General features: G+C 39.8%; 1 protein-coding gene and 1 long non-coding RNA gene across 2 annotated transcripts in view; one reads left to right on the top strand and one right to left on the bottom strand.

Annotated features, from left to right (window-relative positions):
* The first annotated feature begins 6169 nt into the window (after positions 1-6169).
* Positions 6170-12407, top strand: LOC118014817. Its single transcript, XR_004680388.1, has 3 exons — positions 6170-6229; positions 7473-7641; positions 11696-12407. It is a non-coding gene; the product is annotated as an uncharacterized LOC118014817 (long non-coding RNA).
* ST18 (ST18 C2H2C-type zinc finger transcription factor) overlaps positions 10747-26176 on the bottom strand; it is a 111328-nt gene continuing 95898 nt past the window's right edge. Inside the window, exons 19-22 of the mRNA XM_035011141.1 lie at positions 22114-22202; positions 15183-15286; positions 13311-13454; positions 10747-11117 (exon numbers count right to left, since the gene is read on the bottom strand). Coding sequence (XP_034867032.1) covers positions 10977-11117; positions 13311-13454; positions 15183-15286; positions 22114-22202 — 478 coding nt within the window. The 3' untranslated portion in view covers positions 10747-10976. The remainder of the gene's footprint in view (positions 11118-13310; positions 13455-15182; positions 15287-22113; positions 22203-26176) is intronic.

Here is a 26176-nt window from a genome sequence, read left to right on the forward strand (position 1 = left end):
TATCAAAGTAATTAAAAAATATCGTTATGTCATTCTTCATTTAAGAAAAACCTTGATTAGTATTTATGCCTTCCCTTTTATTAGACAGCACACTTCCGGGTGAAAAACCAAACTTACTTCCTGGTGCTTTACAAAGAATGCTAAGGATATGTATCTTCAGTGTCCAGAGATAATTTTCTAGTTTTCACTGTTTCCTTCAACACAACATTAAGATCAAGAAGCATATTGCAATACCAGCTGCTCTCTATGAATGAAGTAGTTTGTGGATTGGCATTCAGGTTGAACCAGTTTTATTCCAGTACTAATGCCCTTCCTTTTTTCACATTTAGCATGTGCTCCATTAGTACTGATACTAAGTAGAAATAATGTCTTAAAAATTGTCATTAATTTAGAAAAAAAAATCTGACAGATTTTGGGTGATAACAGAACGAGGCTCCCTCATTAACTGTGTGGCAGCATATCATAGGGCTTACAACGGCAGGCTCCAGACCTAAAATGGCAGGGTTCAAATCCAAGCTCTGTCACCTGGGAGCTTTGTAATTCCGGTTAAGAAATCCCTACATGGGGACACCTGGGTGACTCAGTTGGTTAAGCATCTGACTCTAGATTTTGGCTCAGGTCATGATCTCAGGGTCGTGAGACAGAGCCCCTCCTTGGGCTCCACACTCAGTGGGGAGTCTGCTTGAGATTCTCTCTCCCTTTGCCCTTACCACCCCTCCCACTCTCTTTCTCTTAAAAAAAAAAAAGAAAAGAAAAGAAATCCATGCATGCCTCAGTTTCCCCATATATCACGGGAGAGTGTTAGTATCTGTCTTACGGGAATATGTTTTTCTAAATTGAAATATTCATGTTGGAATTGCCACCTCTTCATTTTCACATCAACGACTCAGTTTTGAGCCCTCGATTCATTTCTGTATCAACAAAAGAAGACAATGAAAATGTAATCAACTTAAACATAAGGCTCAACTGACATGAAAATACACTTGCAGAGATGAACTGCACCCCATTAACAATGTCAGCCTGTATAAACTAACCCGGGGCATCCACAGCTTACGTGCAATTCTTAAGAACCAACTGATAAACAGGATTTCTGCAGGAATAATAATCGAGATTATAATTCAAATCTGTCAAATGCATTTGACGAATTTATCCCCCTGCCTGTTCTTCTGAAACTGCTGCACCTCTTAGAGATTATAGGGCAGACCCCGGGGGCTCCCTGTGACCTGCTTATCACACTTTAGAAGCCCAGTCTTAGATGATCAGCTCAGCTTCAGAGGTTTATTTCTTCACCTGGAGTAAAAATCTATCTATCTATCATCTATCTGTCTATGTGTGTGAATTTTTCTTGGCTAATCTAAAAATTGTAATAATTCCTCTTTTTCAAATGTTTCCTGAACTTGACCTTCCTCCTAGTTTTCACTATAATTACCTTTGATCAAGCCCTCACCATCTTTTCAACCTTTGCAATAGCTTCCCAGCTGGTATTTCCAACTTACTTTCTCCCATCTACTTCATCCACTTCCCAGGTGCAATATTTTTCTCCGTCAAGGACCAGGTTGCATAAAATGTGGGGAGAACCATATTTACAGTCAGACAAACTTGGGTTTGAATTCTAGCTATTTCATAGCCAGCTGGGTGATCTTAAACAGATGACTTAACTTTTTTGAGCCTTGTGTAAGATACAGAAACAAATATCTGTCTTGGGGGACTTTCTAAGATTACATATGCCTCAGAGACTTTCTAAGATTACATATGCTCAGCAGCTTTTGGTTTACATTAGACATCCCTCCTTTGGGCTCTACTCTACCTCTCTGCTCATCAATTTTTACTAACTCATGTTCATATGTCTTTGTGTTAAGGGCAAAGACTGTGTGTATGCTTTTTATTGGCCCCTTCCCAGATACATGCAATGAAGGAGTGCTGGATTGAGGTGTCTATGGTCAGGCTGTGCTACGGTTGTTAGTAGATAATAGGCTTGCTCCTACTACATTCTGAGAACCTGTAGTGTCCCCATACCTAGAAAGGTTCCCACAGTCAGCCATACTTGCCAGCTCTTAAGGCCTCAGGATTCCTCACCCCCACAATAAAATCTCTGCAGATTTACCTTGGAGAGCAGAAACTATCTATCCCACATAGCTTACCATATACATTAATGCAACTAATTTATATTATTGCAGTGTCTTTATCCACTTGACTTTATAATTCCAGGAAATTCTGCCCAGGATGATAGAGTTGCAAATAACTTTATTTTTCATTTCAGAAACTCCTCCCCCAAAATCTATTTAAATGGATATCAGAGCTATCAATTTTTAATAGATAGCATCAAACAGCTGTTTAGGCTCCAAGGCTCCCTTCAAAATGCTCACCTCTTAACCTGTGTCCAATGATTGTCGCCATTATATCATGAAATTTACTCAATCCCAGTTAAGCACTGCCATGGAGAGATCTGTCTTAAACCAGAGCCCCCCACAATATAAATAAATATTCCCTGGTTGCCTTTCCCCTTCCAGAAGCAATGTTCTCCTGTGGCAGCAATGAACTCTTGTTTTCTTTATTAATAAAGGATTGTGCTTCAGTAAAGGAAAAGAAATCCACTTGATTTTTTTTTTTTTTTAAGTAGACTCCATGCCCATCTTGGGGCTGGAACGCACCACCTAGTGATCAAGAGTCACATGCTCTATCAACTAAGTCAGCCAGAGCCAGGCACGCTCCTTTTTTGGTTTTCTAATTTCTTTTTTTTTTTTTGAAAATTTTTATTTATTTATCTATCTATTTATTTATTATTATTTATTTATTTATTTGAGAGAGAGCACACCTGTAAGCAAGGGGAGGAGCAGAGGGGGAGGGGTAGAGGGGCAGGGAGAAGGACAAGCTGATGTGGGGCTCAACCTCACCAGCCTGAGATCATGACCTGAGCTGAAATCAAGAGTGGAGTCGGATGCTTAATCAACTGAGCCACCCAGGCGCCCTGGGTTTCTAATTTCTATTAGGTTCTCTAAGCCTCTAATTCAGCACTGTACGTAGCTATGCACTAAAACAAGCAAATAAACAAACAAACAAGAAGATTCCAACTATTACAGTAATCTTTTAAAACAGAATTTCGTTCTGTAGATTGGTTTTGTGGGGTAAAAAAAAAAGCTAAAATGGCTAGATTTTCAGGTTATGCTAGCTTATTTAATATATGTATGGATCTTACGGTCTGATTAGCCACTTTGCTTCTTTGTCTGAACACATAAAAGTTATCATAGTTCTCAGATGTTTTCATATTTGGAGGATTTCTCCCTCAAAAAGCAAGCAAACAAACAAAAACCATTGTGATTTCTAAGCTGTAGAAAAAGTAAAAGTAGAATATTTTCTTACATTTTCTTTTTGAACATTCTTCTGTTTTTTTGCAGAAGGAATGGTCAGACAGACACAGTGAAATTCACACAAGCAACTTTACATTTTCTAGCAGTTACATTGACAATAAGTAAAAAGAGGAGAATTTCATTTTAAAACTATAGCTTATTCAACCCCATGTGCCCCAGATATTTTTACATCTGCTGTGGTACCAGATATAATTCAATGCTCAGCCCCTATGGTTGTGGATAGTGCTGGAAGTGCAGGAAGGCAGAGTCAGGGAAGGGGCAGGAGGGCCTGAAGCTGGGAGGGGAGGGCTCGAAGGACGGATGGAACTAAGCAGCATTTTTTGGGAAGAGCTGAGAAGAGGTGAAAGTGTAAGATGTCCTCAGCTGTGCACAAATTACTTAACCACTTTGTGAATCCTCTTCAAAATACATAATGATTATAATAATTCTGAATTCACAGAATTGTAATGAGAGTTATATATGTATAGCATTTGAGAAATTCCTGGTGAACATTAAGCACTGAATAAATGTTAAAACACACACACACACACACACACACCCTTAAAAAAAACAAACAACAAAACACTTCACAATGTTTTGGAGTACTTATGGGTACAGTGCGCCAGCTTCACGCTTGTCCAGGACCATGGATTAGCTTCTGCTGTTCTCTGTAAGGAATTTGAATCTTTTTTTTTTTTTAATTTATTTATTTGCGAGAGAGAATGAGATAGAGCATGAGAGGGGGGAGGGTCAGAAGGAGAAGCAGACTCCCCGCCGAGCAGGGAGCCCGATGCGGGACTCGATCCCGGGACTCCAGGATCATGACCTGAGCCGAAGGCAGTCGCCCAACCAACTGAGCCACCCAGGCGCCCTCTGTAAGGAATTTGAATTCACTTTTTATTTACTTTTCAAAATCCTTATGTTATCAAGGAATGATAACTTTTCTTGTCCTTGTTTCTTCCCTTTCCCTTTCGCTCCCTCCTCCCTCTGCTCTTTTTCTTCTTCCTCCCCTGGTTCTGTTGATGGTTTATATTTTCCTACTGATCAGGATGGTCACCAGAGATGGAAAAGGGCATGTGGGAGAGAATAAAACATTTAGTCTTGCTTTATGTTCACAGAAGTATCCAAGGAGGTTATTGAAAATCTTTAGAGTTAAGCTTTTAGGTATTCGGGTGATTCAAAATTGAGCCATCTATGCACCTGCTTGCTGAAAAATTGAAGATAGAGCTCTGTATTCATGGTTGGGTGTAGGAATTACCTGGGCCTGTAAAATCCTCCAGAATACAGACAAAATGATCTGTTGATACAACAAAACTTAGTTTACCCTGACAGAGTCTTCGCATCTGAGGGGAGGGGAAGGTAAAGGCTAGGTGTGTATGTGGTTTGAGGGATCTGATTTAAGGAGGACTTTTTAACAAGAGTGTGGTTGGAATCAGGTAGAATCATGACATAAAGGTTTAGAAGAGACACCACAGCAAAGCTGGGGTTCAAAGTGAGTCTCGAAGAGAAAACAGTCATTTCAGGCTGGCTGTTGTTCTGAGATGGCTATTTACTCTGAGAGGACCTTGAGTAGTTCCCATTCAGATAAATATATTGTTAAGAAGTTCCTGGAACAAATAATGAAAACATTTTCAATTTTTCTTCCTGGGCAGAAATTTCCTGGAATAGTAAACTCATGTTAATGGACACAACCCAATTGTGGAGGCATGTCAGAAAGACCGCTCACTGAGACCTGGACACAGCCAGCCATGTGTGTGGATGTTTCTGGTCCTTGAAAGTTCTCCCTTTAATTTTTGAAATTCAAGTACACTAGCCTAAATATTTTTGTAAATATTTATAAATATTTACAAAGATTTCCAGTGGTTAAAAGTTTGATCCTTTAAAAGCATTATTAGGGTGTCAAATCCTCAAAGTGCCATTCTTCAAAATATCTAGCCAACTCTGGATTTTATCTCAAGCCAAACAAGGTAATCAGTCACAGAAGAAAAATGACTATATTTATATATAGTAATACATATTTGAGGGGACAATTTTGGAACAACAGCTGTTTCTTAAGATCAGGGAACTTCACGTTCTATGTTTTTAAATAATAGCTGGTTAAGGTCGGTACACAGCGAACTTTTATTTGTCAGAGGTCAATCCAAAATTGTCAAGCATACCCGAAGCAGCTAGTGCTAGAAGCACAATAATTATGTTGTTTTGCCCTAAAAAAAAAAAAAAAAATGAGTTATTTACATTTTCTTCATAGTTTGGCTGTTATTACAACCCGTATTAAGATTTTCAATCCCAATTCATCAAATAAATGATTAAAGTGTCATATTTTTATGATATGCCTTTACAAGAAAAATACATCATAATAGTGTGGTTTAAATGTGTAAATGATGCTTCTTTGAACAACTTTATCTGGAGTGGTGATTAAACTGACCGCCTCTTGCCCACAGACTTTGACCGGCAGGAGGTTAGGATGGGGGCCCCGAGCTGGGGGCTGGCTAGAGACAGTAATGATGGTCTGCAGGAGGGACAGGAGCTGCTCTGTGCGTCAGAGCTGGGTTGAACCCTGACCCCGGTACTTATCTCTGGGGCATCAAGCAAATTCTGTATTCTGTCTAAGCCTCAGGTTTCTATCTGTATAATGTTGCTCATAATACCCACCACAGTTTTGCTGCGAAGCCTAGGAGAGCCAGCTCAGGGCCTTGAGGGCACCAGGAGGCTGTCCGTAATCGTAGGTAAGCATTCTTATCATGTCAAGACTTAGGAATATGGGGCATGTCTGGGCTCTAGCATACATCTTGATATGAACCAATTCTTGTTTTCTTTCTCGCAGGTGAGGCGGGATCTGACAGGCGACTAGACTGATCGGCACGGATTACGTCTTCAAAATGGTAAAGAGGTCGAGTCCCGACTCTGCTGTTCCCTAGTTTTCTGATCTTGGGCAGGTTACTCACTTCCCTGAGCACCAGTTTTCCCGTCAGTTTAATTGGGCACGCTGATATTTACTCCATAAATGTGGCTGAAGATTTCATGAGACACAGCATACCAGGCTTCACTGATTCTGTCTGACAGTGTAGACAGCCATTAGCCAATTAAATCTGCTTACTTTATAATTATCTGCTGACTAATGAGAGGAAATAGCAGGGTACTATTCCCAGACCACACTAAAACGGACATAATGTGTGGGGAGAGATGTAGAAAACATTAGTTTTGTGAATAATAAGAAATCATTGATGTATCATAACAAGTCTCATTTTTTAAAACTTCTTCTGGTGAGGCAGCTCCTTTTTTTCCATCCGGGCCCTTGGTTCAAGTGGAAGCATTTTACTTCTGTGTCTGAAGGCCCAGCACCTTTCGTGGGATGGTGAGAACCGTCTCTATGTAGTAGCCTGAAAACAAGCACAGCAACACTCACTACCAATTTTTATGTTCTACTGTACAGCAAAGGTACAGCACTCAACATTTTTCTTGCTTTGATGTAAAAATAGTAATTGTTTGAATTGCTAGAATAATCATTATCTCCAGTGGAAATCCGATCCTGTCATTCTCTTTTTTTTTTTTTAAAGATTTTATTTATTTATTTGACAGAGAGAGAGATAGCGAGAGCAGGAACACAAGCAGGGGGAGTGGGAGAGGGAGAAGCAGGCTTCCCACGGAGCACGGAGCCCGATGTGGGACTGGATCCCAGGACCGTGGGATCATGACCTGAGCCGAAGGCAGACGCTTAACGACTGAGCCACCCAGGCGCCCCTCTTTTTTTTTTTTTTTTTGAGATTTCATTTAATTATTTGTCAGCGCGAGAGAGAGACAGAGACAGAGAGAGCACAAGCAGGGGGAATGGCAGGCAGAGGGAGAAGCAGGATCCCCGCTCAGCAAGGAGCCCGATGCGGGACTCGATCCCAGGACCCTGGGATCATGACCTGAGCTGAAAGCAGACGCTTAACCGACTGAGCCCCCCAGGTGTCCCTCATTCTCTGGTTTTAAAGCTTCCTTTGGCATTCTGAAGTCTGCTTGTGGAAATTGGTACCCCTCAACGTGGCCACTTATAGTGTGGCCCCCTCTGACACTTACCTTTGTTCTTTGCCTCTTATCTTCTCACTTCTCACTACTTTTTCGATATTTTCATTACCTTAGGCTGCTTGGTTGATGATCTCACCAGCATGCTTTTGCACATGTGGTTCCTGCTGCCTGCTATGCCTTTCCTGGAACCTGCCCCGGACCCGTCACCGGCACTTTTCCGGGAATGGAGTTTGTTAGGTGCCCCTGCACACTGTTTCCACCGGAGCCATACACGGCCATCACGGTACCTGTCACTCATTTCATTGTCCCTCACTGGGTTGAATGGATGTGAAAGCCAGGAAGTGGGCCTGGCATAAACATCCTCGAATTAAACCTCTATTGTATGAATGTATGAAGCCTAGCGATCACTCTCTTATTTCCAATAGGACTGGTACTCCTGATATGTTGGGAGATAGGGACACAGACGCCAGTTCCTGATGAGAAATCGCAGTCAGGGTAAGATACACATCCTCTGCGAAGGGTGAGCTAAGAACACAGCTGAGCAGATTTGCATCTTGTGATCTGTTTTCACAGGGTGTATTGTACGCACGTTTGGTACGAATAGATTTGGTGACTCAGAGCAGGCTATCTTGTGCATTAACGGCTGTGTGCCAAGCCTTGTCCCGCATAGGTCTACCCAAGTACAGCCCTGGCGTTCCTCTGGGGATCCAGACTTCTCTCCAGTCAATTTTTCTTCATTACATGGATTACATGGGTCTTACCACATTGAGTATAAATGTCAACCAGTCCTAGAGATGTGTAAATCTAGGCGGAAACTGGAACATTAAATTAAGCTGACTGTTTGACATTAGATAGGAAAAACACACAAGCAAAGGAGGTTCTGTCAAGAATTAATTATTACTTTTCTTAATTTGAATTCAGCTGGCTTATACGAATATAGAGATACACTCAGTACCCAAAGCAATCGTGGAATTAGCAGGGTGGGGCCTGTATCTTAATCGCTCGCTAGATACAGGTGAATCACCTGTTAGTGCTGGCAAATTTTCCCTTATATCAAAGGTAGCCACTGTTCTGGATGTGTCTACTGAGCCAAAGGCTGTGACAACTTATCAGTTGGCAAAAAATCCTGTCCACTAGGGATGAAATAATAAGCCAGGCAGACTGGTTGGCAGAACCGAAATGCATCAGCACTACCTGACTCTGGGGTAGTCCACCTCAGCAGAGGTCCTCCGAGACAGTGCTTTTCATGGAACGGCAATAATGGCCTCGAAAGAGTAGCCCAAGAAAGAGCACAGCAAAACTCATTATCAATTTTTATTTCCTACCATACACCAAATGTACAGCACTGAACACAATTTTGTTGCTTTGATGTAAGAAATATTGTTTGAAGAAACAGTATACAAACAAGCTACTTCAAATTAAAAAAATGCATACATCATTGCCTTTTTGTTGTTTACAAAAGACCCAATTTACAGTATCTATCATTAACAGAGTTGAAAGGAAAAAAATCAGTGCACATTACAAAACACATCAAGTACAAAGGAGGCAAATAAATACAAACATACTTCACAAAACAGTCTGCTCAAACTATGCAAACACAAATAAATTAACCCGAAGTCATAGTAAATTATAGTAATAAATACATAGGTTGGTAAGAGATTTCTTTTAAATTAAATAAAATATGTAACAAACTCGTTAAAATATTTAGCAAATTAAACTTTTGTCTTTGTAATAAGTGAACTTATTTGTTTGCATCTATCAAGTACTGTATAGCAAAATGTTTGCAAGTACATAACTTTAATAGAAAATTTTGTTTGGTGTCCCATTTATAATAGACAGCACATATGGTAGCTCTTTTTTTAAAAGTGATTTTTAAATAAACACCGTTCCTACCTAAGAACAGACATCTCATTTTCACTAAACTAAGATTCAAGGGTTCAAATGAACCCCAGACCGAAGATAAGCCCCACCTTAGTACATAACAATGACCACAGTGTCATGGGAGTGGAATTATTGTTGATATTACTTTTCGTTTGTGCAGATAACAGTAATAACAGTGGAATATATCAAGCCTGTGAGTGCCATCACATTCAGTCTACATATCCATGAGGCTAATAAAAAATAAACACTTTTGTTATAGCACAGAAAATTAAGCCCACACTAAGTTCAAGTGTCCATTTACACGGAGGCACATTGCACACGAGGTGTGTGTGCACACCAAAAAGGCAGTTTAGCTGGTTGTCTATACCTTTTTCTTAAAAAAAATAAATATAAAAAAACTTCTGAAACAATGCTTAACTACTTTACAATCCCTGAAATAGACATTGCCTTTACTATAGCAACTACTAAACTCTGATCCATCCAGAAATTCAAGATTTCGTGTGTGTGTGAGTGTGTGCGAGTGTGTCTCTGTGTGTGTGTGAATGTGTATACTTTGTAGCACTTGTAGTTCTATGGAAAGATTTTTATCAGATTGAAAGTTTCCCTGTTGCCTACAGAGGGTAAGACAATGTCACCAGCGTTGAAAGTAATGACTTGGATCAGAGTAATGTTTTTTTTTCATGTGTTACTATATTTCCCATTCCTTTCTGGTCCACCCAGTAAGATAAATGCTATTTCAGGGGATATGGTATCTACAGAATTTTCCATTTGGATGTGTTTGTATTCGCTAAGTACAAATCTACATCAATATTGTCACTTGTATATTGTACCAACATATGGCAGGAAAGCCTGGCTGGTCACATCAACTCTTATTTCTCATCTTGGGATAAGAGTTGCCAACTATCTGATATGACTTGAAAAACAAACAGACAAATCTGCATCACTAAAAAAGCTTATGTTTCTTTAAAACATGTCAAATAAATAATTCATATTAACTAAAACCGTACAGCCAAGTCGAATACTTTGCTGATTGCTCTATTTAATTATTGCTAACAAATTCTGAACAGGCTGTTTTCCAGTACACTGTGCTTCTGTGAGTGCGCATTTCCCACTAGTGGGCGCCATTTATCTTCTTATTTCTTCCCTGCACCTCACGGCAAGCCCATTTATAAATACAAAAGCCAGTGAAAGGGAGGAAAAGTGTGCAATAAAAATCAAACTGGACCATAGTGCAGTCCTTAGACAAGGATTTCCTTCTTACTGTTTTGTTTTCTCATTTAAACCCAGCAAGGTATGTGATTTGAGAATAGCATTTCTATTTAAATTCTATTGGAAAATAAATTAATAAACACACTTGTAAAAATATGGCAGACTTCAAAATGCAGTTAAAAGATAAAAAACTCTTTGATTAGAAATAAATAAAATATAAAAATGTCACATTTATTTTACATATACTTTACAAAAAAAAAAAAAAACCCAAAAGAGTGCATTGAAGAAATAAAATTAAAACATATGAAAATAAATAAGATCTAATATTTGACTGCATTGCTTTTAATCCAAAGAGTCTATCATAGTTTTTCTTTCCTTTTTATGTCAGCTGGGGGAAAAAATTAGTGCAATGTTGCAATTGTAAATGCAGTACGGCAACCTTCGTGCTTTAGCAGCACAGGAGCCCCTTTCAGATCCGTCTGTGTTAACTGCTGTTCGTAATTTCTGTTGCCCGGCAGCGCTGTGGTCCTACACATGGATGCCCTTCACTGCCTGTTTGATACTTTCCAGCAGAGCTTTGCATTCCGGGGAATAGTCCCGTTCCAGATTGCTGTACATGTCTGTGAGTGTATTTACATATGCTTCAAAATTCTGCTCACTGATAGGCCCCTAAATGAAGACAAAACACATTGAACCAATCAGAGTCACTCAGGCTAGGACAAAAGAGGACCGAGTAACACAAAGAGTATCAGTGACTCCAGAGTCTTAAAGGGAAGGTAAGGATCCATATGACTGCTGGAGTTTGGGGAGATGGAGAGAGACTGAGTGTGTTGGCATTCATCTATCTGTTCACTCTTCACTCCATTAATGGGATTGCTGTGATTGTCAGTATTTTGTGGTCAATTTGGAGCTGCGTCAGGTAGATGTCTGGCTACTGAGCTGGACCCCTCAAAGCTGCACTACTTCTATGGAGAGGCCGCCTCAGCTTCAATTGCACATGCTCAGCATAACGCAGACCTCCTGTCTGCGCAAGGGGAATGTCGGAGAGGCTATGGTGGAAGGCTTTGCTTGAGCCAGGTGGTTCCTTTGACAGCACTGGGCTGGAATTTAAGGCACGTAAGATCTGAGCAAGCTGCTCACTAACCAGGTGGAAATTTTTCCTTTTTCATCCTCAGAGACCTTTTTGGCCATTTTTCCCTCGTGGCATCATTGTAATATAACCTTGTATTTTTCTATCTCTGTTCCAGGTAGCACTTCAGATTCACCAAGTCAAGCTCTGCTTATCTCTTATTCTTTTTGTGTGCTTTGGTAGCTCCTTTGCCTAACGCGGTGCTTCAGAGAGTGGCCACTTGATCCGTGTAAATTGCACGTGTGCCTGAAGGAAATGCATGACACAGAGGGCATGCTACTAACCATTTCCGGGTGCCTCCGTTTTCCCACCTTTTTGAAAACAATGTGACATGTGCTTTACTTGCTTCACAAAATGCTTGGAAGAAAGGATTTTTAGAAGGGCTAAATACTAGAGCTATAGTGGATGCTATCGTTACTGCTGTTATTTAGAAGGTAGGTATTGCTAAATCTGAAGATTATCTTGCTGTGCTCAGTAAAATACTGAATTATGAGTATTGTCTAACCATGGTTTTCTGCTCCCTTTCAGTTTCGGCCCTTGCTGTGTCATGCATTTCTTGGAGAGTTTGTAACTGGACCAGGACCCAGGCGGCAGAGTGGATGAAGGCCACACAAAAAAGCCAGGCTCATCTGGCTTTGGAGCCTTGATCAAATTACATGAACTCTGAGTTCTGATTTCCTCAATTACAGAATGGGAAGGCCAAGGCTCAGTCTTTGTTGTCTGTGTGAACATTTAATGTAATCAGCCCTAAAAATCACCACTAGGTTGCCTTGCATATAGCTCCACAAAGTACAAGTTCTCTTGAATGGTAACGATTCTTTTTATGGCATTTGTGAAGGAAAACATAGTAATGAACACAAATTTCAAGTATGAATTAGACAAATGTTCATAAATAATATAATAATATCCAATAATTTACCTTAATACTGGCCATAAAGTAATAATTTATTGTCCTTTGTGTTCCTTATTATTACATTATCGATTTTTTTTTTTTTTTGTATTGTCAAGAGACACATTTGGAATTGGGTAAGATGAGGGCTCCATGCTGCAAAATTGGGTGAATTGAGGGATTTATTGCTTTCAGGTAAAGCAATCATATTTTTTCATTAAATTGCTGCTTCTTTAAATCATTCATACATAAAATTTGCAGCTTTAAAAAACTTGTTCTAAGGAAATTAAAAGCATTCAACAATGCAGCCTCTCTTCCAAATGTTTGTAACATTTATGAAAATGTGACCGGAACTAATTATCTATGAATTTGAAATAGTTGCCAAAACTCAAATATATGTTTAGATTTTGAAAATAAGGATGAGTTGCTCACTTTTTTATTCCGTATGAGAACTTAAGCGTGTTCTTCCTACTTAACGCCAAATTAAAAACACTTTTTTTTTTTTTTTTACAGTTCTTGAATTGGGTGGACGGCACAAATGGCTGTAAACCTTCTAAGCTTTCTATTTGGAAATAAACTTTTAGTAGGGAGCTTTGGCCTCTGACCTTCATATTACATTATAAAGCAAGTTTTAAATAAGCCCTCACCTTTAAATGATTCCTGCAATTTCAAAAGCCCTTGGCCTTCATGTAATTTAATGTACGTATCTGTCATGGTCCCCGTGAGGGAGGTTGTTGCATGTCAGGCGTGACGGAGCGGGCGCCACACCTGTGCGGCTGCTGACGGGCAGCCCTCGTGGTGACTGCGCTGCGATGGAGCAGCCAAGGCCCTGCCTTGGACTTACCATCTGTGGGAGCTGAATGTCGGCAAGGCTGGAGATGAGGGCTTGGCTCAGGCCCGCCAGCTCCTTCAGCAGGCTCTCATTGTTCTGCTCTATGAGCCTGTTCTCCTCCTCTATGGTCTTTAGGTTGCTCTCCATAGATGTGATCTGAAATGGAAATAACCTGGGAATGTGAGCAGCCGGCTTCTGAAGGAAAGGCATCCGCTGAACCTGACTGCCAAGTAGTGGGTACTCTGCAACTTCCCCCCATAAAACTGCAACCCGCCACATTGTTTTAAGTTTTGGAATCACATTCCCAAGTCTACATCTCTAGCCCAGACTTCTCCTGTGAGTTGCAAATTCCACATCTCCACATGGCTACATGGTGGCTATCTCAAGCTCAGCATGTTCAAGAGTGAGCCTTCGCTACTTTCCCCAAACCTGATCCACACGCAGTCCTCACCTTCCCAACTTGAACATCACTCAGGCCTCCGAGGTATCTCTGAAGGCTCTCTGTCTCTCATACTTTAAATCCACTGGGATCTTCCTTCACAACACCCAAGATGGACACTGTCCTCACCTGCACTGCTGGCCCCTGGGCCCAGCCACCCAAGGGACTGTGACTGCCTTCTCATGGGTGACCCTGCACCTGGCTTGGCCCCACGCAATCTCTTCTTGGCCTGTCTTCAACACAGCTACCAGTACAAGTCTCTTAAAATGTAAGTCAGATTATGGGTCAAATATGATTGGGTTTAACCATTGGCTCAAAACCCCGTAATGGTTCTACATTCATTCAGAATAAAAACAACCTGGGTGCTCCATGTGTTACCTCTGGGACTCATCTCCTGTGATTCCCCCCTTGCTCGCTTGCCTGCAGCCGTGCGTACTCTGATCTTTCTCAGAACTCTGAGCCTTCTCAAGAGTTAGGGGTCCTGCACTTGTGGTTTTCACTGTTTGAAGCATTCTGCCCCCATACCTGTTTGACTGCCTCCCTCAGCTTCTCAAGTCTCTGACAACACGTGTCCTTCCTGAGGCCAGCCGGCCATCCTATTTTATATTGAAATCTGGCCCTGTGCCCTTGTCCCATCCAGTGTGATTAGTCACTGATGATTCTTTTTTGTTATTATCTGTCTCCCCCTTCTAGACATTAAGCTCTGGGTAAGGAAACCAAACCTGCATTTCAGATGGACTGAAACCTTCTGTCTGAAGCTGCTGTGAGTGAGGACTTCTGAGATCAGTAACCAGAGGCCCCCAAACCCTGAGTTTCAGGATAGGACAGAAGGGGGAAAGAAACTTCTGTCCAGGCTTTGTCTCACTATTCTTTTCCTTCTGATTTGTTGCAATATAGTCATTATTAGTGTTTTTTTAAAAAACAAACTCCTAGACTGAACTTTTATTTTCCATTTGGGTAAATCTAGTCAGGGGATGGGGCACATATTACATAGAGGAATACAGAATTGAGAAACTGCTTGGATTTTTTCAGTAAAGAATCTATCCAGAAAAACCTCCAAAATTAAATGTGAAAAGTTGCTCTGTTTATTTGAATTTTGAATAAAACTAACTAATCTCATACCTTCTTGTGACAATTTTTCTAACGCACCATGTGCTCTGCAGGACTCTACTTACACAGGATGATTGGCTTTATTTGCTTCTAAAGCCTTTAATGCACCCAAGGCAAAAACATAAGTAGCTTTGCCTACAGGTTCCCAATCAATGATGGCCCAGGGTGACTACCTATCCAAGCTTTACAGTAAGGATGTCATTGAGACATGCTCAGTGTATTCATTGTAAGATATCAGTTTATTTTTTTAACACAACGTTTAAGAGTTTAATGTTTTGCTTCTACTAATGATTGCAATCACTTTAACAATAACACTGTTGTGTTATTGTTTTTACCTGCGTCTGAAGTTTCATCATATCTGCTTCAATTTTAAGGTTGGATTCATTTAGTTCCTTTATTTCTTCATCCAAATGCCTAATTTCTTCATCACTCTCTAAACCTACAAAAAATCAGACTATTGGAGTCAAACAGAAAATATGAGACAGTGACAATATGAGTCACTTTATGTTTAAATTTGTGGTTTGCTAAGTGAAAATTAGACTTTAATTTGAAATGTTGAATTTTTACCCAAATCCATATCCAAGATTCTAAAAAAGTGGGTTAAAGAGTTCCTTTGTAAGAAAAGGGAGTAGAAAAGTAATACCATTTAATGTAGCGCCGTTATGTTCCAGGTATGATGTAAACATGTCTGCAGATAATTTCTCATTTAAACTTCACTGCACGCTATGGGGCATGTTCCAGTATACCCTTTTCACATATGAAGACACTGAGTCCTAGAGAAGCTAAATGAGGCCACACTCTTCACTGACAGAAGCTGCATAACCTGCCTGTGTCCAGAGTAATAGCAGAGCTAGGAATGAATTCCAGAGCCCATGCACCCTCTTGTACACAGTGTTGAAGAACAGTTATGGCACGAATTATGCTGATTAATTGTATATTTATTAACTGTGTGGGACCTTATGAACCATCACTGGAGGCAGAGCTGGGGTGCTGGCAGGGGGCTTAGAGTCCAGGGACACAAAATTTGGGTTCCCTGTGTAGAGTTGGATAAGGAGAAATGCAATCTAGGAGAAGGAACATGGGCTTCGGAGTTCGAATGCTGGCCTTGACTCTTATTCTTGAACCTGCACAACTTACTTAATTTCTTTGTGCCCCATTTTCCTCTTCAATAAAATTAGGCATAAAATCTATGTTGTGAGAATTAATGCAGTAAATTATAAAGTGCTGAACGTACAGTAGGTTCTCAATGAATGGGAGTTATTTCCCATCACTATTTTATAGAAGGAATATGAATGCATTTTAAGTATTTTTTTAAAGCTGGGAATGGTAGCTCATATTATTTTTTTTTAAAAGATTTTATTTATTTATTTGACAGAGAGAGAGACAGTGAGAGCAGGAACACAAGCATGGGGAGTGGGAGAGGGAAAACCAGGCTTCCCGCCAAGCAGGGAGCCTGATGTGGGGCTCCATCCCGGGACCCTGGGATCATGACCTGAGCTGAAGGCAGACGCTTAACGACTGAGCCACCCAGGCGCCCCTGCTAGCTCATATTAAAGAGGACAGAAGCAGGACGTGAGGTGAGTTTAACAGTCCCGAATAATGAATCTGAACCAAAGAGATGACAATTAAGAGGGATAAATGTAAACTTCTGCATTTGGATTTAATAGGATTGAATTCATGACCCCAAGAAGGAGGGAATTGGCAATTTGTTTGAAAGAGTTCTAGCCTCTCACACTGCCCTGTGGTTACTACTATGGAAAACAGTTCACTGTCCCCTGAAGGTGAACTTCACAGTGCTCTGTGACCCAGCAATTCCACTCCTAAGTACACACCTGAGACAAACGGCTGCAGGTGCACAAGAGGAGGCACACACAAGATGAACACAACACATTCACAAAAGCCCAGCTTGGAAACACACCACATGCCTGCCAAAGAGCATGGATGACTCTTACCGATAACATGTTAAGAAAAATGTAAGCCCTGACTGTTTACATAAAGCTTGATAAAACAGGTGGCTGTTTTGTGGGTACTTACTACTTTATTATAAGTAACTAACTACCTAAATTAAGTGGGCTACGCTTGCACCAATGAAGACAGTATGTCATGAGATTGACCTAATACAGGGCTCTGAGATTCAATAAAGAAGAAAAGCAAACCAACAACTAAGATCCAGGTATTTTAGTACCTTGATCAATTTGAATATGAGTCAACGGTGTGACACAGCTCCTAAGAAAACAATAAACAATTACTCAGGACCACACTAATGGCTGTGTAATATCTGGGACACGGGATTTATTCTGAATTGGCTGGCTGTATCTAGGGAATTGCATTGCATTCTGAGCACCAAGTTTTACTAGTTATTATTCTAGAACAGGATCTTTTCTCAGATGAGTGGGATTGAAATACTTGCTTTTGACAACACCAGGGAGCATAGATTATCAATTAAACAGGTATTTTGAGTGCTATCAACACTTGAAATTCTTCTGGTTTGAGCAAATGAAAACTTCTTTAAAAAAAAAAAAAGATTTTATTTATTTGACAGGGAGACACAGCCAGAGAGGGAACACACAGGGGGAGTGGGAGAGGGAGAAGCAGGCTTCCCATGGAGCGGGGAGCCCGATGTGGGACTCGATCCCAGGACTCTGGGATCATGACCAGAGCAGAAGGCAGACGCTTAATGACTGAGCCACCAGGCACCCTGCAAATGAAAACTTCTAATGCTATATTTCTTTGCCAAATTGTTTTTCCTTTTTGTCTCTTTGCAATAAAATTCCACTTCAGAAGATGATATTTTCTTACATAATATCTGGTGAAGAAGACAATAAGCAAGGAAGCACGGATAAAATATGAAGAGCTATGAAGGAAACAAGCAGGGTGCTTTGAGAACCCTCACTGGGGAAGCCTCTTTTAATCTGAGACTTTACTGATACAGTAAAAAGTCAGGCACATGAAAGGCTTGGGATTGGGTTGGGATGAGCATCTCAGGGGAGGGAGTAGAAAGCACAGAAGCCTGGGATGAGAAAGGAATGGGAATTCTGCTCCCGGGACTGTAAGAAAGCCCTCGGGAGAGAGGAAACAGGTCATGGGGGACCTCACAAAGAGCTTGGGTTTATTCTCTGTGCATTGGGAGCCAGTGAAGAATTTTAAGCAGGGGAGTTGATGTGATCTGGTTGGCTTCTCAAAAGCATAACTCAGTTCTGGGTAGAGAATGGGGTGAGAGGGAGACAGAGCAGAAACCAGAAGACAGGTGAGGAGATTATCACTGGGGTCCTGGCTCATCTGATGGTCCTTTGCCCCATGGTAGTGGAAGTAAGGGTAATAGAAGTGGACTCAACATAAAAGATTTGGTGGGATTTGCAGTACTTGTGATGAATGGGAGGAAGGGGATGAGTGAAGGGAGGAATCAAGGAAGACTGTTTTTGCTCAAGCAGCTGGACAACTACTGGTGTTCCGGCAATGAAGCAGAAGCTTCCAGCAGGAAAATCAAAAATTTAAATTTGGCTGTTAAGTCATGGATGCTTGTGAGAAGACTCTGAGAGCCCAGGTTCTTGGTACTGAGCTCTAGTTAGTATTACATTCCCCTGGCATCCAATGTTAGTGCAGACATTCAAGCCTCTTGATCAAGATGGGGCCTAACAACAAAAGGTACCTGGAAACCTATGGGGAAGGTATGATCATGAGATGAGACCTCAAAAAAGAAACATTGTGTCAGGATCTAACACATAATAGGCACTCCATAAATTCTCAGGCAATTAATGAATAAGTGAACTAACATTTTCGTTATGATTTCTGGGATTTGGGGAGATATTCTATTTTATTTTATTGGGAGGGTAGGCATTTTAGCCAATCTCTTTGTAATTTTTTTTCCATGAATACGTTACCTTGTCTATTTCTGTCCATCTATTTATCTGTCAACCTCCTCTCCACACAGTCTTTAAGAGCCTCCTCCAGAGTAGAACTGAGAAGATACCACAGATTTTGAATTTCACACCGCACTTGCAAATATGAACCCATTTGATTCTCTTAAGGATCCCAAGAGGCAGATACACTTCTTACCTCATTTTGTGGATGGAAAAACCAAGGCATGAAGAGGTTAAGTAGTAAGCAGTAGAGCTGGGATTCAAAACACAAGCTCTCTGGTACCAGAATATGTTCTCTTAACCATTATAATGCTACCTTTACTCGTGGCTATTTAATCTGCTTTGAAATTATCAATTAAATGTTTGCACTGATGTTCCTTGACAAAATATACACAATAGAATAGAGAGTAGAAATAGAGTGCTGGGTTAGACTTGACATGTGTTGTTGACCAAGGAAATCGTATAAACTTTCCACTAAATATTTTAGTGGAACTATTTCAGTGGCCCTGTTCCTTTATAGGGTGTACCTGTTTAAAAGCAAAAGAATACGCTTTCTTTACTTGGTACAAATCTATGCCTAATATACATAATTAGGGATTATATAATTTATAATAATACTTTATATTCTGTATAAGCTTGTAAGGGATGTAAATACTTGTATATAGCAGATATGCTCAACTTATAAGGGGCTTTAAATAGAGTTGTATCCAGAAAAGAATAATGTATCACAATATTTACAGCATGGTACTTTGCCACATGGAAAGAACTAGAAGGATCTACTAAATATAAGAACATATACATAAGTCAACCATTATAACTTTTATTTATATCACAAAGAACAGAAAGGCAAGTATTTATTCATGTACAGATGTTCTAATTTTATTATCAAGGACCAGTAATGGCTTTAAAAAATTAGCATGGCAATTTAATTATGGCAGGGAGGGAGAACTAAAGATCGATTCTTCTAAAATAAATGTAAACATTTTTGGTGTCGACTTTCCATGTTTTAACTGGTTTGTACATGTTATGGAATCCAACCAATTGCCTGAATGATTTGTACCTATTTTAACTTAATATAGCACACCAAGAAGTTTAAAGTCATATGCACTTTATAGTTTATTGCAATTTGATTTCTTCTTAGGATCTGGGGAATGTGGGGTTATACTTGTTTTATAAATCATCCAGGGAAACATGGCCGTGTCCAAGCTTTAAGGTAGGGGACTATGGGGATGGCACATCATTAGAGAAGACCTCAAGTGACTTTAGGTCCTCCCTGACCCTCCACTGACCACTGACTTGAACTCAGGTGGATTTTTCTTCACACACAAGTCATTGTAAGTTCTCAGGCTTCAGATGAGCATCAGCCCCTAGCTTCTTAGATTATGAAAACGTGTAATTTTCCAGTTTCCTGGCGCATTTAGAATAAATACACTTCAGACACTTGTCAATGAGTTCCAGCCATCTTGCTGCTGCTCCACGTCCTTTGAAAGCTCAGCTGAAGATGCTCAAGTTAAAAAGCACCCTTCAAAGGATGTGTGTGCAGTCCAGCTGCTCCCAGGTTACTATAACCATCTACTAGGGGGTTTGAGCAACCCAGTGGAGCTGTGTGCACCTGGCCCACATCTCACTGACACTCTGCAAAGCTTCACTATAATTTGCTGTAGTGCCGACAGCTTACTGTCTTGATCTTATCTTTATTAGGAACAGTCTGTGATTTCTATTATATTTACTGTTAAAGGTGTTGCTGGTGTTCTTATGATGAAAACTCATAGGAAATATTTTCTTCATGCACTCACTTCCAGAGAAAGTTTTGCTTTGAATTTACTCAGTGACAGTGTGATTCTCATAGTGATTATATTCTCCTTTTACTTTGGCATCTAAAAAGCTGAGACTCAAGTCTGAGATCCCTTCTTACCCACTGGGAAATGGGTACATTCCTGCTATTATCCTCAGGCTTGATCCACCTTGCTTTCTTATCTTTGATCTCCTTTTGTCTCATTTTTTTGAATTAACTTCTAAGTAGCTTTTTCTAAATGTAGCATTGCACTCCCCATCATTTAACTATTGCTTGAAAGAAGGTGACATGTAAATAAATAAATAAATATTAAATTGTGCCAGTTTCACAGAAAATGTGCTAAAAGGCAGTTGAGAAGTGGGCAGTATTTCCAAGGAACAATGAAAACATCTGGAGTAAGCACTTTTACTGAGCATCTAAATGTTGGAAAGAATGTCCAGCAGAGTCCCTAACCTCCCGAGCTTTTATTCCTCCTCCACAGGCAAATTGACCCCCCTCACCTCTTAGTGGTGGCCCCATGAGGGAGAGCAGACCCCTAAGGGGCCACTTTAGATAATGCATCTGACAGATGAAAGCCTCAGAAGGGAAATAGTAGGAAGCTCAAAAGTGCTTCCCTCGCTCAGATACTGCATATCTTCTTTTGAAAAAAAATCATAGGCAAATTAAAAAGATTGGGCAATGCTTTCAAAGAAATAAAGTAAAAACAGTTACTCCATTCCAGTTATGTGCCAAAGACACCATCAAATCAATCTCCAAAGCAAAACAATGCTTTGCCATTGTTTCTAGACACTTTAGAATGATGATCTAAGGAAACAACATGTGCCTGAGATGATATTCATGAGAAATCTTAGGAAAAGCACTCAAGAATCAAAGGAAAATTGGAGGATCCGAAGATAGAGCTCAGAAACTGCATCTATTAACTTCTATAAGGCATTGACCTAGGGAAATATAGGTATAAATTTAAATCATCCAGATTCACCACAAAAATATTTTCAGGATGGAACAAAATTTAAGGAGTCAAAGACAGAAGCCAAAAACTGTATTTCTTGAAATTTGATAGAAGGTTTACACCAGGAAACCCCCCTCCCCAACACATACACATGCTCATGCAAAAGCTGTCATTTTGAGGACCAAAGGATAAAAGTTCAGCCAGTGTGTCTTAATCCTTCAAATAGCAATGCTTGATTTTCTGTGTTAGAGATACTTATGAAAAAGGAAAGAAAAAAACCCAAGAAATTGCTTTTTAGATGAAGTTATAGTTTTAGTTCAAATTCAAGGAAAGCATCCATCTTGTATATTAAAATTGCACTTCCCATATAAAGAATAATTAGGCATGCGAACGCTTTGGGGAGCTACGGCTGAGACCTTGGTGGGGATGGCAGCCTCTAGCCCTGTGATCTTTTTTTTGTTTTGTTTTTGTTTTTGTTTTAAAGATATTATTTATTTATTTGACACAGAGAGAGCGAGAGAGAGAGACAGCAAGCACAAGCAGGGAGAATGGCAGGCAGGGGAGAAGCAGTCTCCCCACTGAGCAAGGAGCCTGATGCGGGGCTCAATCCCAGGACCCCAGGATCATGACCTGAGCTGAAGGCAGCCGCCCTGTGATCTTACCGCCTGTTGCTTTGAGCTTGATGGTCATTAGTTCTTCTGAGACCTTGCCCTTTTTGATGGCTTGTGCATTTAGAGGACATCCAGATAAGCTGTAAGGATAGAAATTATACCAATGTGTGAAATACATATTACTTCTTTTTTTTAACACATGTTACTTCTTTCAAAAATTAAAGTTTTGTATTCACCACTTACTAGGTCTTTGTCTACTAATTACGTTATAATCTGCAGTCTCTTTGTAGAAATAACATGTAATATTTATGAACATGAAAGCAAAGGCCCTCAGATAGTGTAATTATGTTTTGTGTTTTTGGTCTTTAAATCAAAATTCAAATAGTTATTGCTGATACTATCATATAATTAATTTTGTTAAAATGTTACTATTCTGCATTCATACAATGCCTTTTTTTAGGAGTGGTTACTTTGTTTTCTGTAAACGCAAAATGGTACATATATATTACGATTAAGAATTGTTCCAAATTAGTCAAAATTCCATGAATAATAAAGCAGAATCTAGTTCTTCCTGTTTTTTACGTACTGTAGTCTGGTCTTTACAGAATGACTTAAATTAATACAAATCCAAAATAATATGACCCCAAATAATACAAGCCCAAAATAATAAAAATAAACAGGTATATTACATACCGTTTGGGCGTGGGGACATTTCTAATTTATTCTCTAACTTTTAAAACATTATTTTTTATTAAAAAAAATCTCTACTCTGAAAGGAACCACTATAAATATATTCAGATGCGCTCTCTGTGGGCGGTGTATTGTATTGCAGCAGGATTTACATCTTTTCCTTAATTTCTGTATTCTTCAGCTGTGCTTCCTTTCTTTAATGTCATCTGTTTTATTTAAATTGCACCAAAATGATAATGACAACACTGAACAAAACTTGTTTGCTGTAGTACATGATGGGATGATTTTGTTGTTCTAAGCAACCATTCATTCTTTTGCAATTTTGTTGTATTTTTGGAAATACAATTTTCAAATAATGTTAAAAATTGTCACAATCAGCCACTTAGAATATTTTTTCCCACAGAAATTTGGTTGCAATTCATGTACGAAATAATCATTTTCAATTCAAACATTAGGACACTTGGCAAAGTGAAAAGAAATATTTCTAAAGAATGGCTGTTAATAAATGTTTGCTACATGAATATGTTTTTTTTAAAGATTTATTTATTTATTTCAGTGGGGGGAGGGGCAGAGGCAGAGGCAGAGGGAGATAGAGAATCCCAAGCTGACTCCCTGCTGAGCATGGAGCCAGATGTGGGGCCTGAACTAATGACCCTGAAATCATGACCTGAGCTGAAACCAAGAGTCAGTCGCTTAACCAACTGTGCCACCCAGGCGCTCCATGAATGTATTTTTAAGTGAATTCAAAGTTATTCTATATGAAGATTATATGAAATCTAAAAAATAATAGATATGTAATGCTACATAGAAAAAGAAGGCTAGGGGCGCCTGGGTGGCTCAGTTGGTTAAGCGACTGCCTTCGGCTCAGGTCATGATCCCGGAGTCCCGGGATCGAGTCCCGCATCGGGCTCCCTGCTTGGCAGGGAGTCTGCTTCTCCCTCTGACTCTCCTCCCTCTCATGCTCTCTGTCTCTCATTCTCTCTGTCTCAAATAAATAGATAAAATCTTAAAAAAAAAAAAGAAGGCTATGTGGTTTGCCAAAATTTGATAAATTATGAAATATTTAACACAGGGGGCGCCTGGGTGGCTCAGTTGTTAAGCGTCTGCCTTCGGCTCAGGTCATGGTCACAGGGTCCTGGGATCGAGCCCCGCATCGGGCTCCCTGCTCCACGGGAAGCCTGCTTCTCCCTCTCCCACTCCCCCTGCTTGTGTTCCCTCTCTTGCTGTGTCTCTCTCTGTCAAATAAATAAAATCTTAAAAAAAAAAAAAGAAATATTTAACACAGGAAAAGAAAATAATGAAAAAGCACAATGAGAACAGTGAACCGGATTTTCCTATTTTGTAAGCTTCACTGTAAAGTGTGGCCTATATAAGCTTCATTATCTTTTCTCTTTTTCTGAAAAGTTTGCCCAAGTCTGTCTTATTTTATGTCACGTATTGTGCTCTCAGAAAACGGTCATGAACAGAATTAATATTTAGTTGGTAAGCTGGATTTTAAAGGTGACCTGTAGTGGGGCGCCTGGGTGGCTCAGTTGGTTAAGTATCCAACTCTTGACTTCAGATCAGATCATGATCTCAGGGCTGTGGGATCGAGCCCCACATGGGCTCCACACTCAGTGGGGAGGCTGCTTGGGATTCTCTCTCTCCCTCTCCTACTCCCTCTTTTTCCCCGCCCCTCCCTATCCCTCCAACATTCACTTTCTCTCAAATAAAGCAAAAAAAAATTAAAAAAAAAAAAGTAACCTGTAGTAAGTCCACTTGTCACATAATGGTAGTGGCTATTAATAGCTCAGCAGACCTTCCCGACTCTGTCCTCTAAACAATCAGCTTTATTCCAACAACAAGGCAATAAATGTCCAGTTGTAACACAGTGGTGAGGAGAGTTAAGGAAGTGTGCACAGCTGTGTGACTTAGAACCTTAGGATATAGTTAAGTTATGAAAGTGAGGGTATGGTTTCACAATGTCACTTGATAGTTTATATCTTCTAATGTAGTTACATCTTCCAGGGTATAAAACAAATCTTAAATTTAAAAAAAATGGGGTGGGAAAATATTATAAAAAGTCATTTTTCCTTTTGAGGATGGTCACATTCTCCATGGGGCTTCAATCTGCTGCTTAAGAAAAGGGGGAGGTTGGCTGGGGTGTCACTGTCAAGGTTTGGGCTCCGTATTGCAGAGGCAGGAAAAAATGTCTTATGCTTTTGACCAATTTGCAATTTTATCTCATATCATGGCAATTTTAAACCGTATCTTCATCTGCCTTGTTAAAGTGAAATAGCAGATGATACAATTTACATGGACATCACTGTTTATATTAAAAACATCAAAAAAACTCAAAAAATGATAGTTATGGCACAGCACTAAATGAGGTCTATTTGTCATAGAAGTTCTAGTCCCAAGCTACAACATCCATCTTGTGTGTGTGCGTGTTTGTGTGTGTGTCGATGTGTTTTAATATAAAAGCATTTGTCTTCTCAGACTGCTATTTTTTCAAAGTAGAAGTTTGTCATGCAAGACTTAAAGCACGGTTTTAAAATAATTAGTCTGTAAATACTATGCTGAGGTAAATGCATGGATCAGATTGTTCTCAACCATCCTCTAAGGTAAGTTTTGTAATTATTCCCATTTTGCTGCATGTTACAGTGAGAAAAATTACAAAATTGACCTTACAGGGAATGGCTGGGGAAAGACTGTGAGGCTGGCACACAGAAATATCCACTGAAAACCAAGGATGAAGATGATACGGAGCTCACAACAGGGGCTCTGCTGTCCCAACGCTGTGTGGAAGGGCAATTCCTGAACTTCCCTGTGCTTGTCCTTTTCTGTCAAAGGGGGATAATTGTACTACCTCAGTAGCTCACAGGGTTTTGTAAAGGATTAAAGGAATAAACCACCTAAGGTACTTAGAACAGTGCTCTCTACTGGAACAGAGCGTGCCCTGAATAGATGTTAGCTATTGTGAGGGATGGGAAAGAGTACCAAACAACCTCGGGGATTTGAGGGGCAAAACGCAGAATTATATAAAAGTGTATCACAGGTCAAATCATGCTATTTTAGCATAAGTCATTCCTACTTTAATGAATTATTAATGAATTATTGCATATATACACATATGTTAATATAATTTTTTATGAACGGGAAAGGAAATAGTCTGGGTCAGACACCATTATGTGCCAGGCTATAAGCTAGGCACTCTATTACATTATTTCACTACAGTCTATATATAGCAGAGAGAAGCATTCCACCTTAAAGAGAATACCCCAAAGTAAATTCAGTTTCTTAAATCTTTCAAGTAGCAAGAGAACTCTCTAGTGAAGAACAGTGAAATCTGAATTATTTACTTGTTTTAACATGTAATTATTTTCTTTCTCCTAGAGGATAATATCTTGGCATTAATGTTGAAGCCTAACTTTTGAACTCATAA

The sequence above is a fragment of the Mirounga leonina genome, unplaced genomic scaffold (genome assembly GCF_011800145.1).
Source record: "Mirounga leonina isolate KUSES-001 unplaced genomic scaffold, KU_Mleo_1.0 Mir_165, whole genome shotgun sequence".
In the NCBI taxonomy this organism is placed as follows: Eukaryota; Metazoa; Chordata; class Mammalia; order Carnivora; family Phocidae; genus Mirounga; species Mirounga leonina.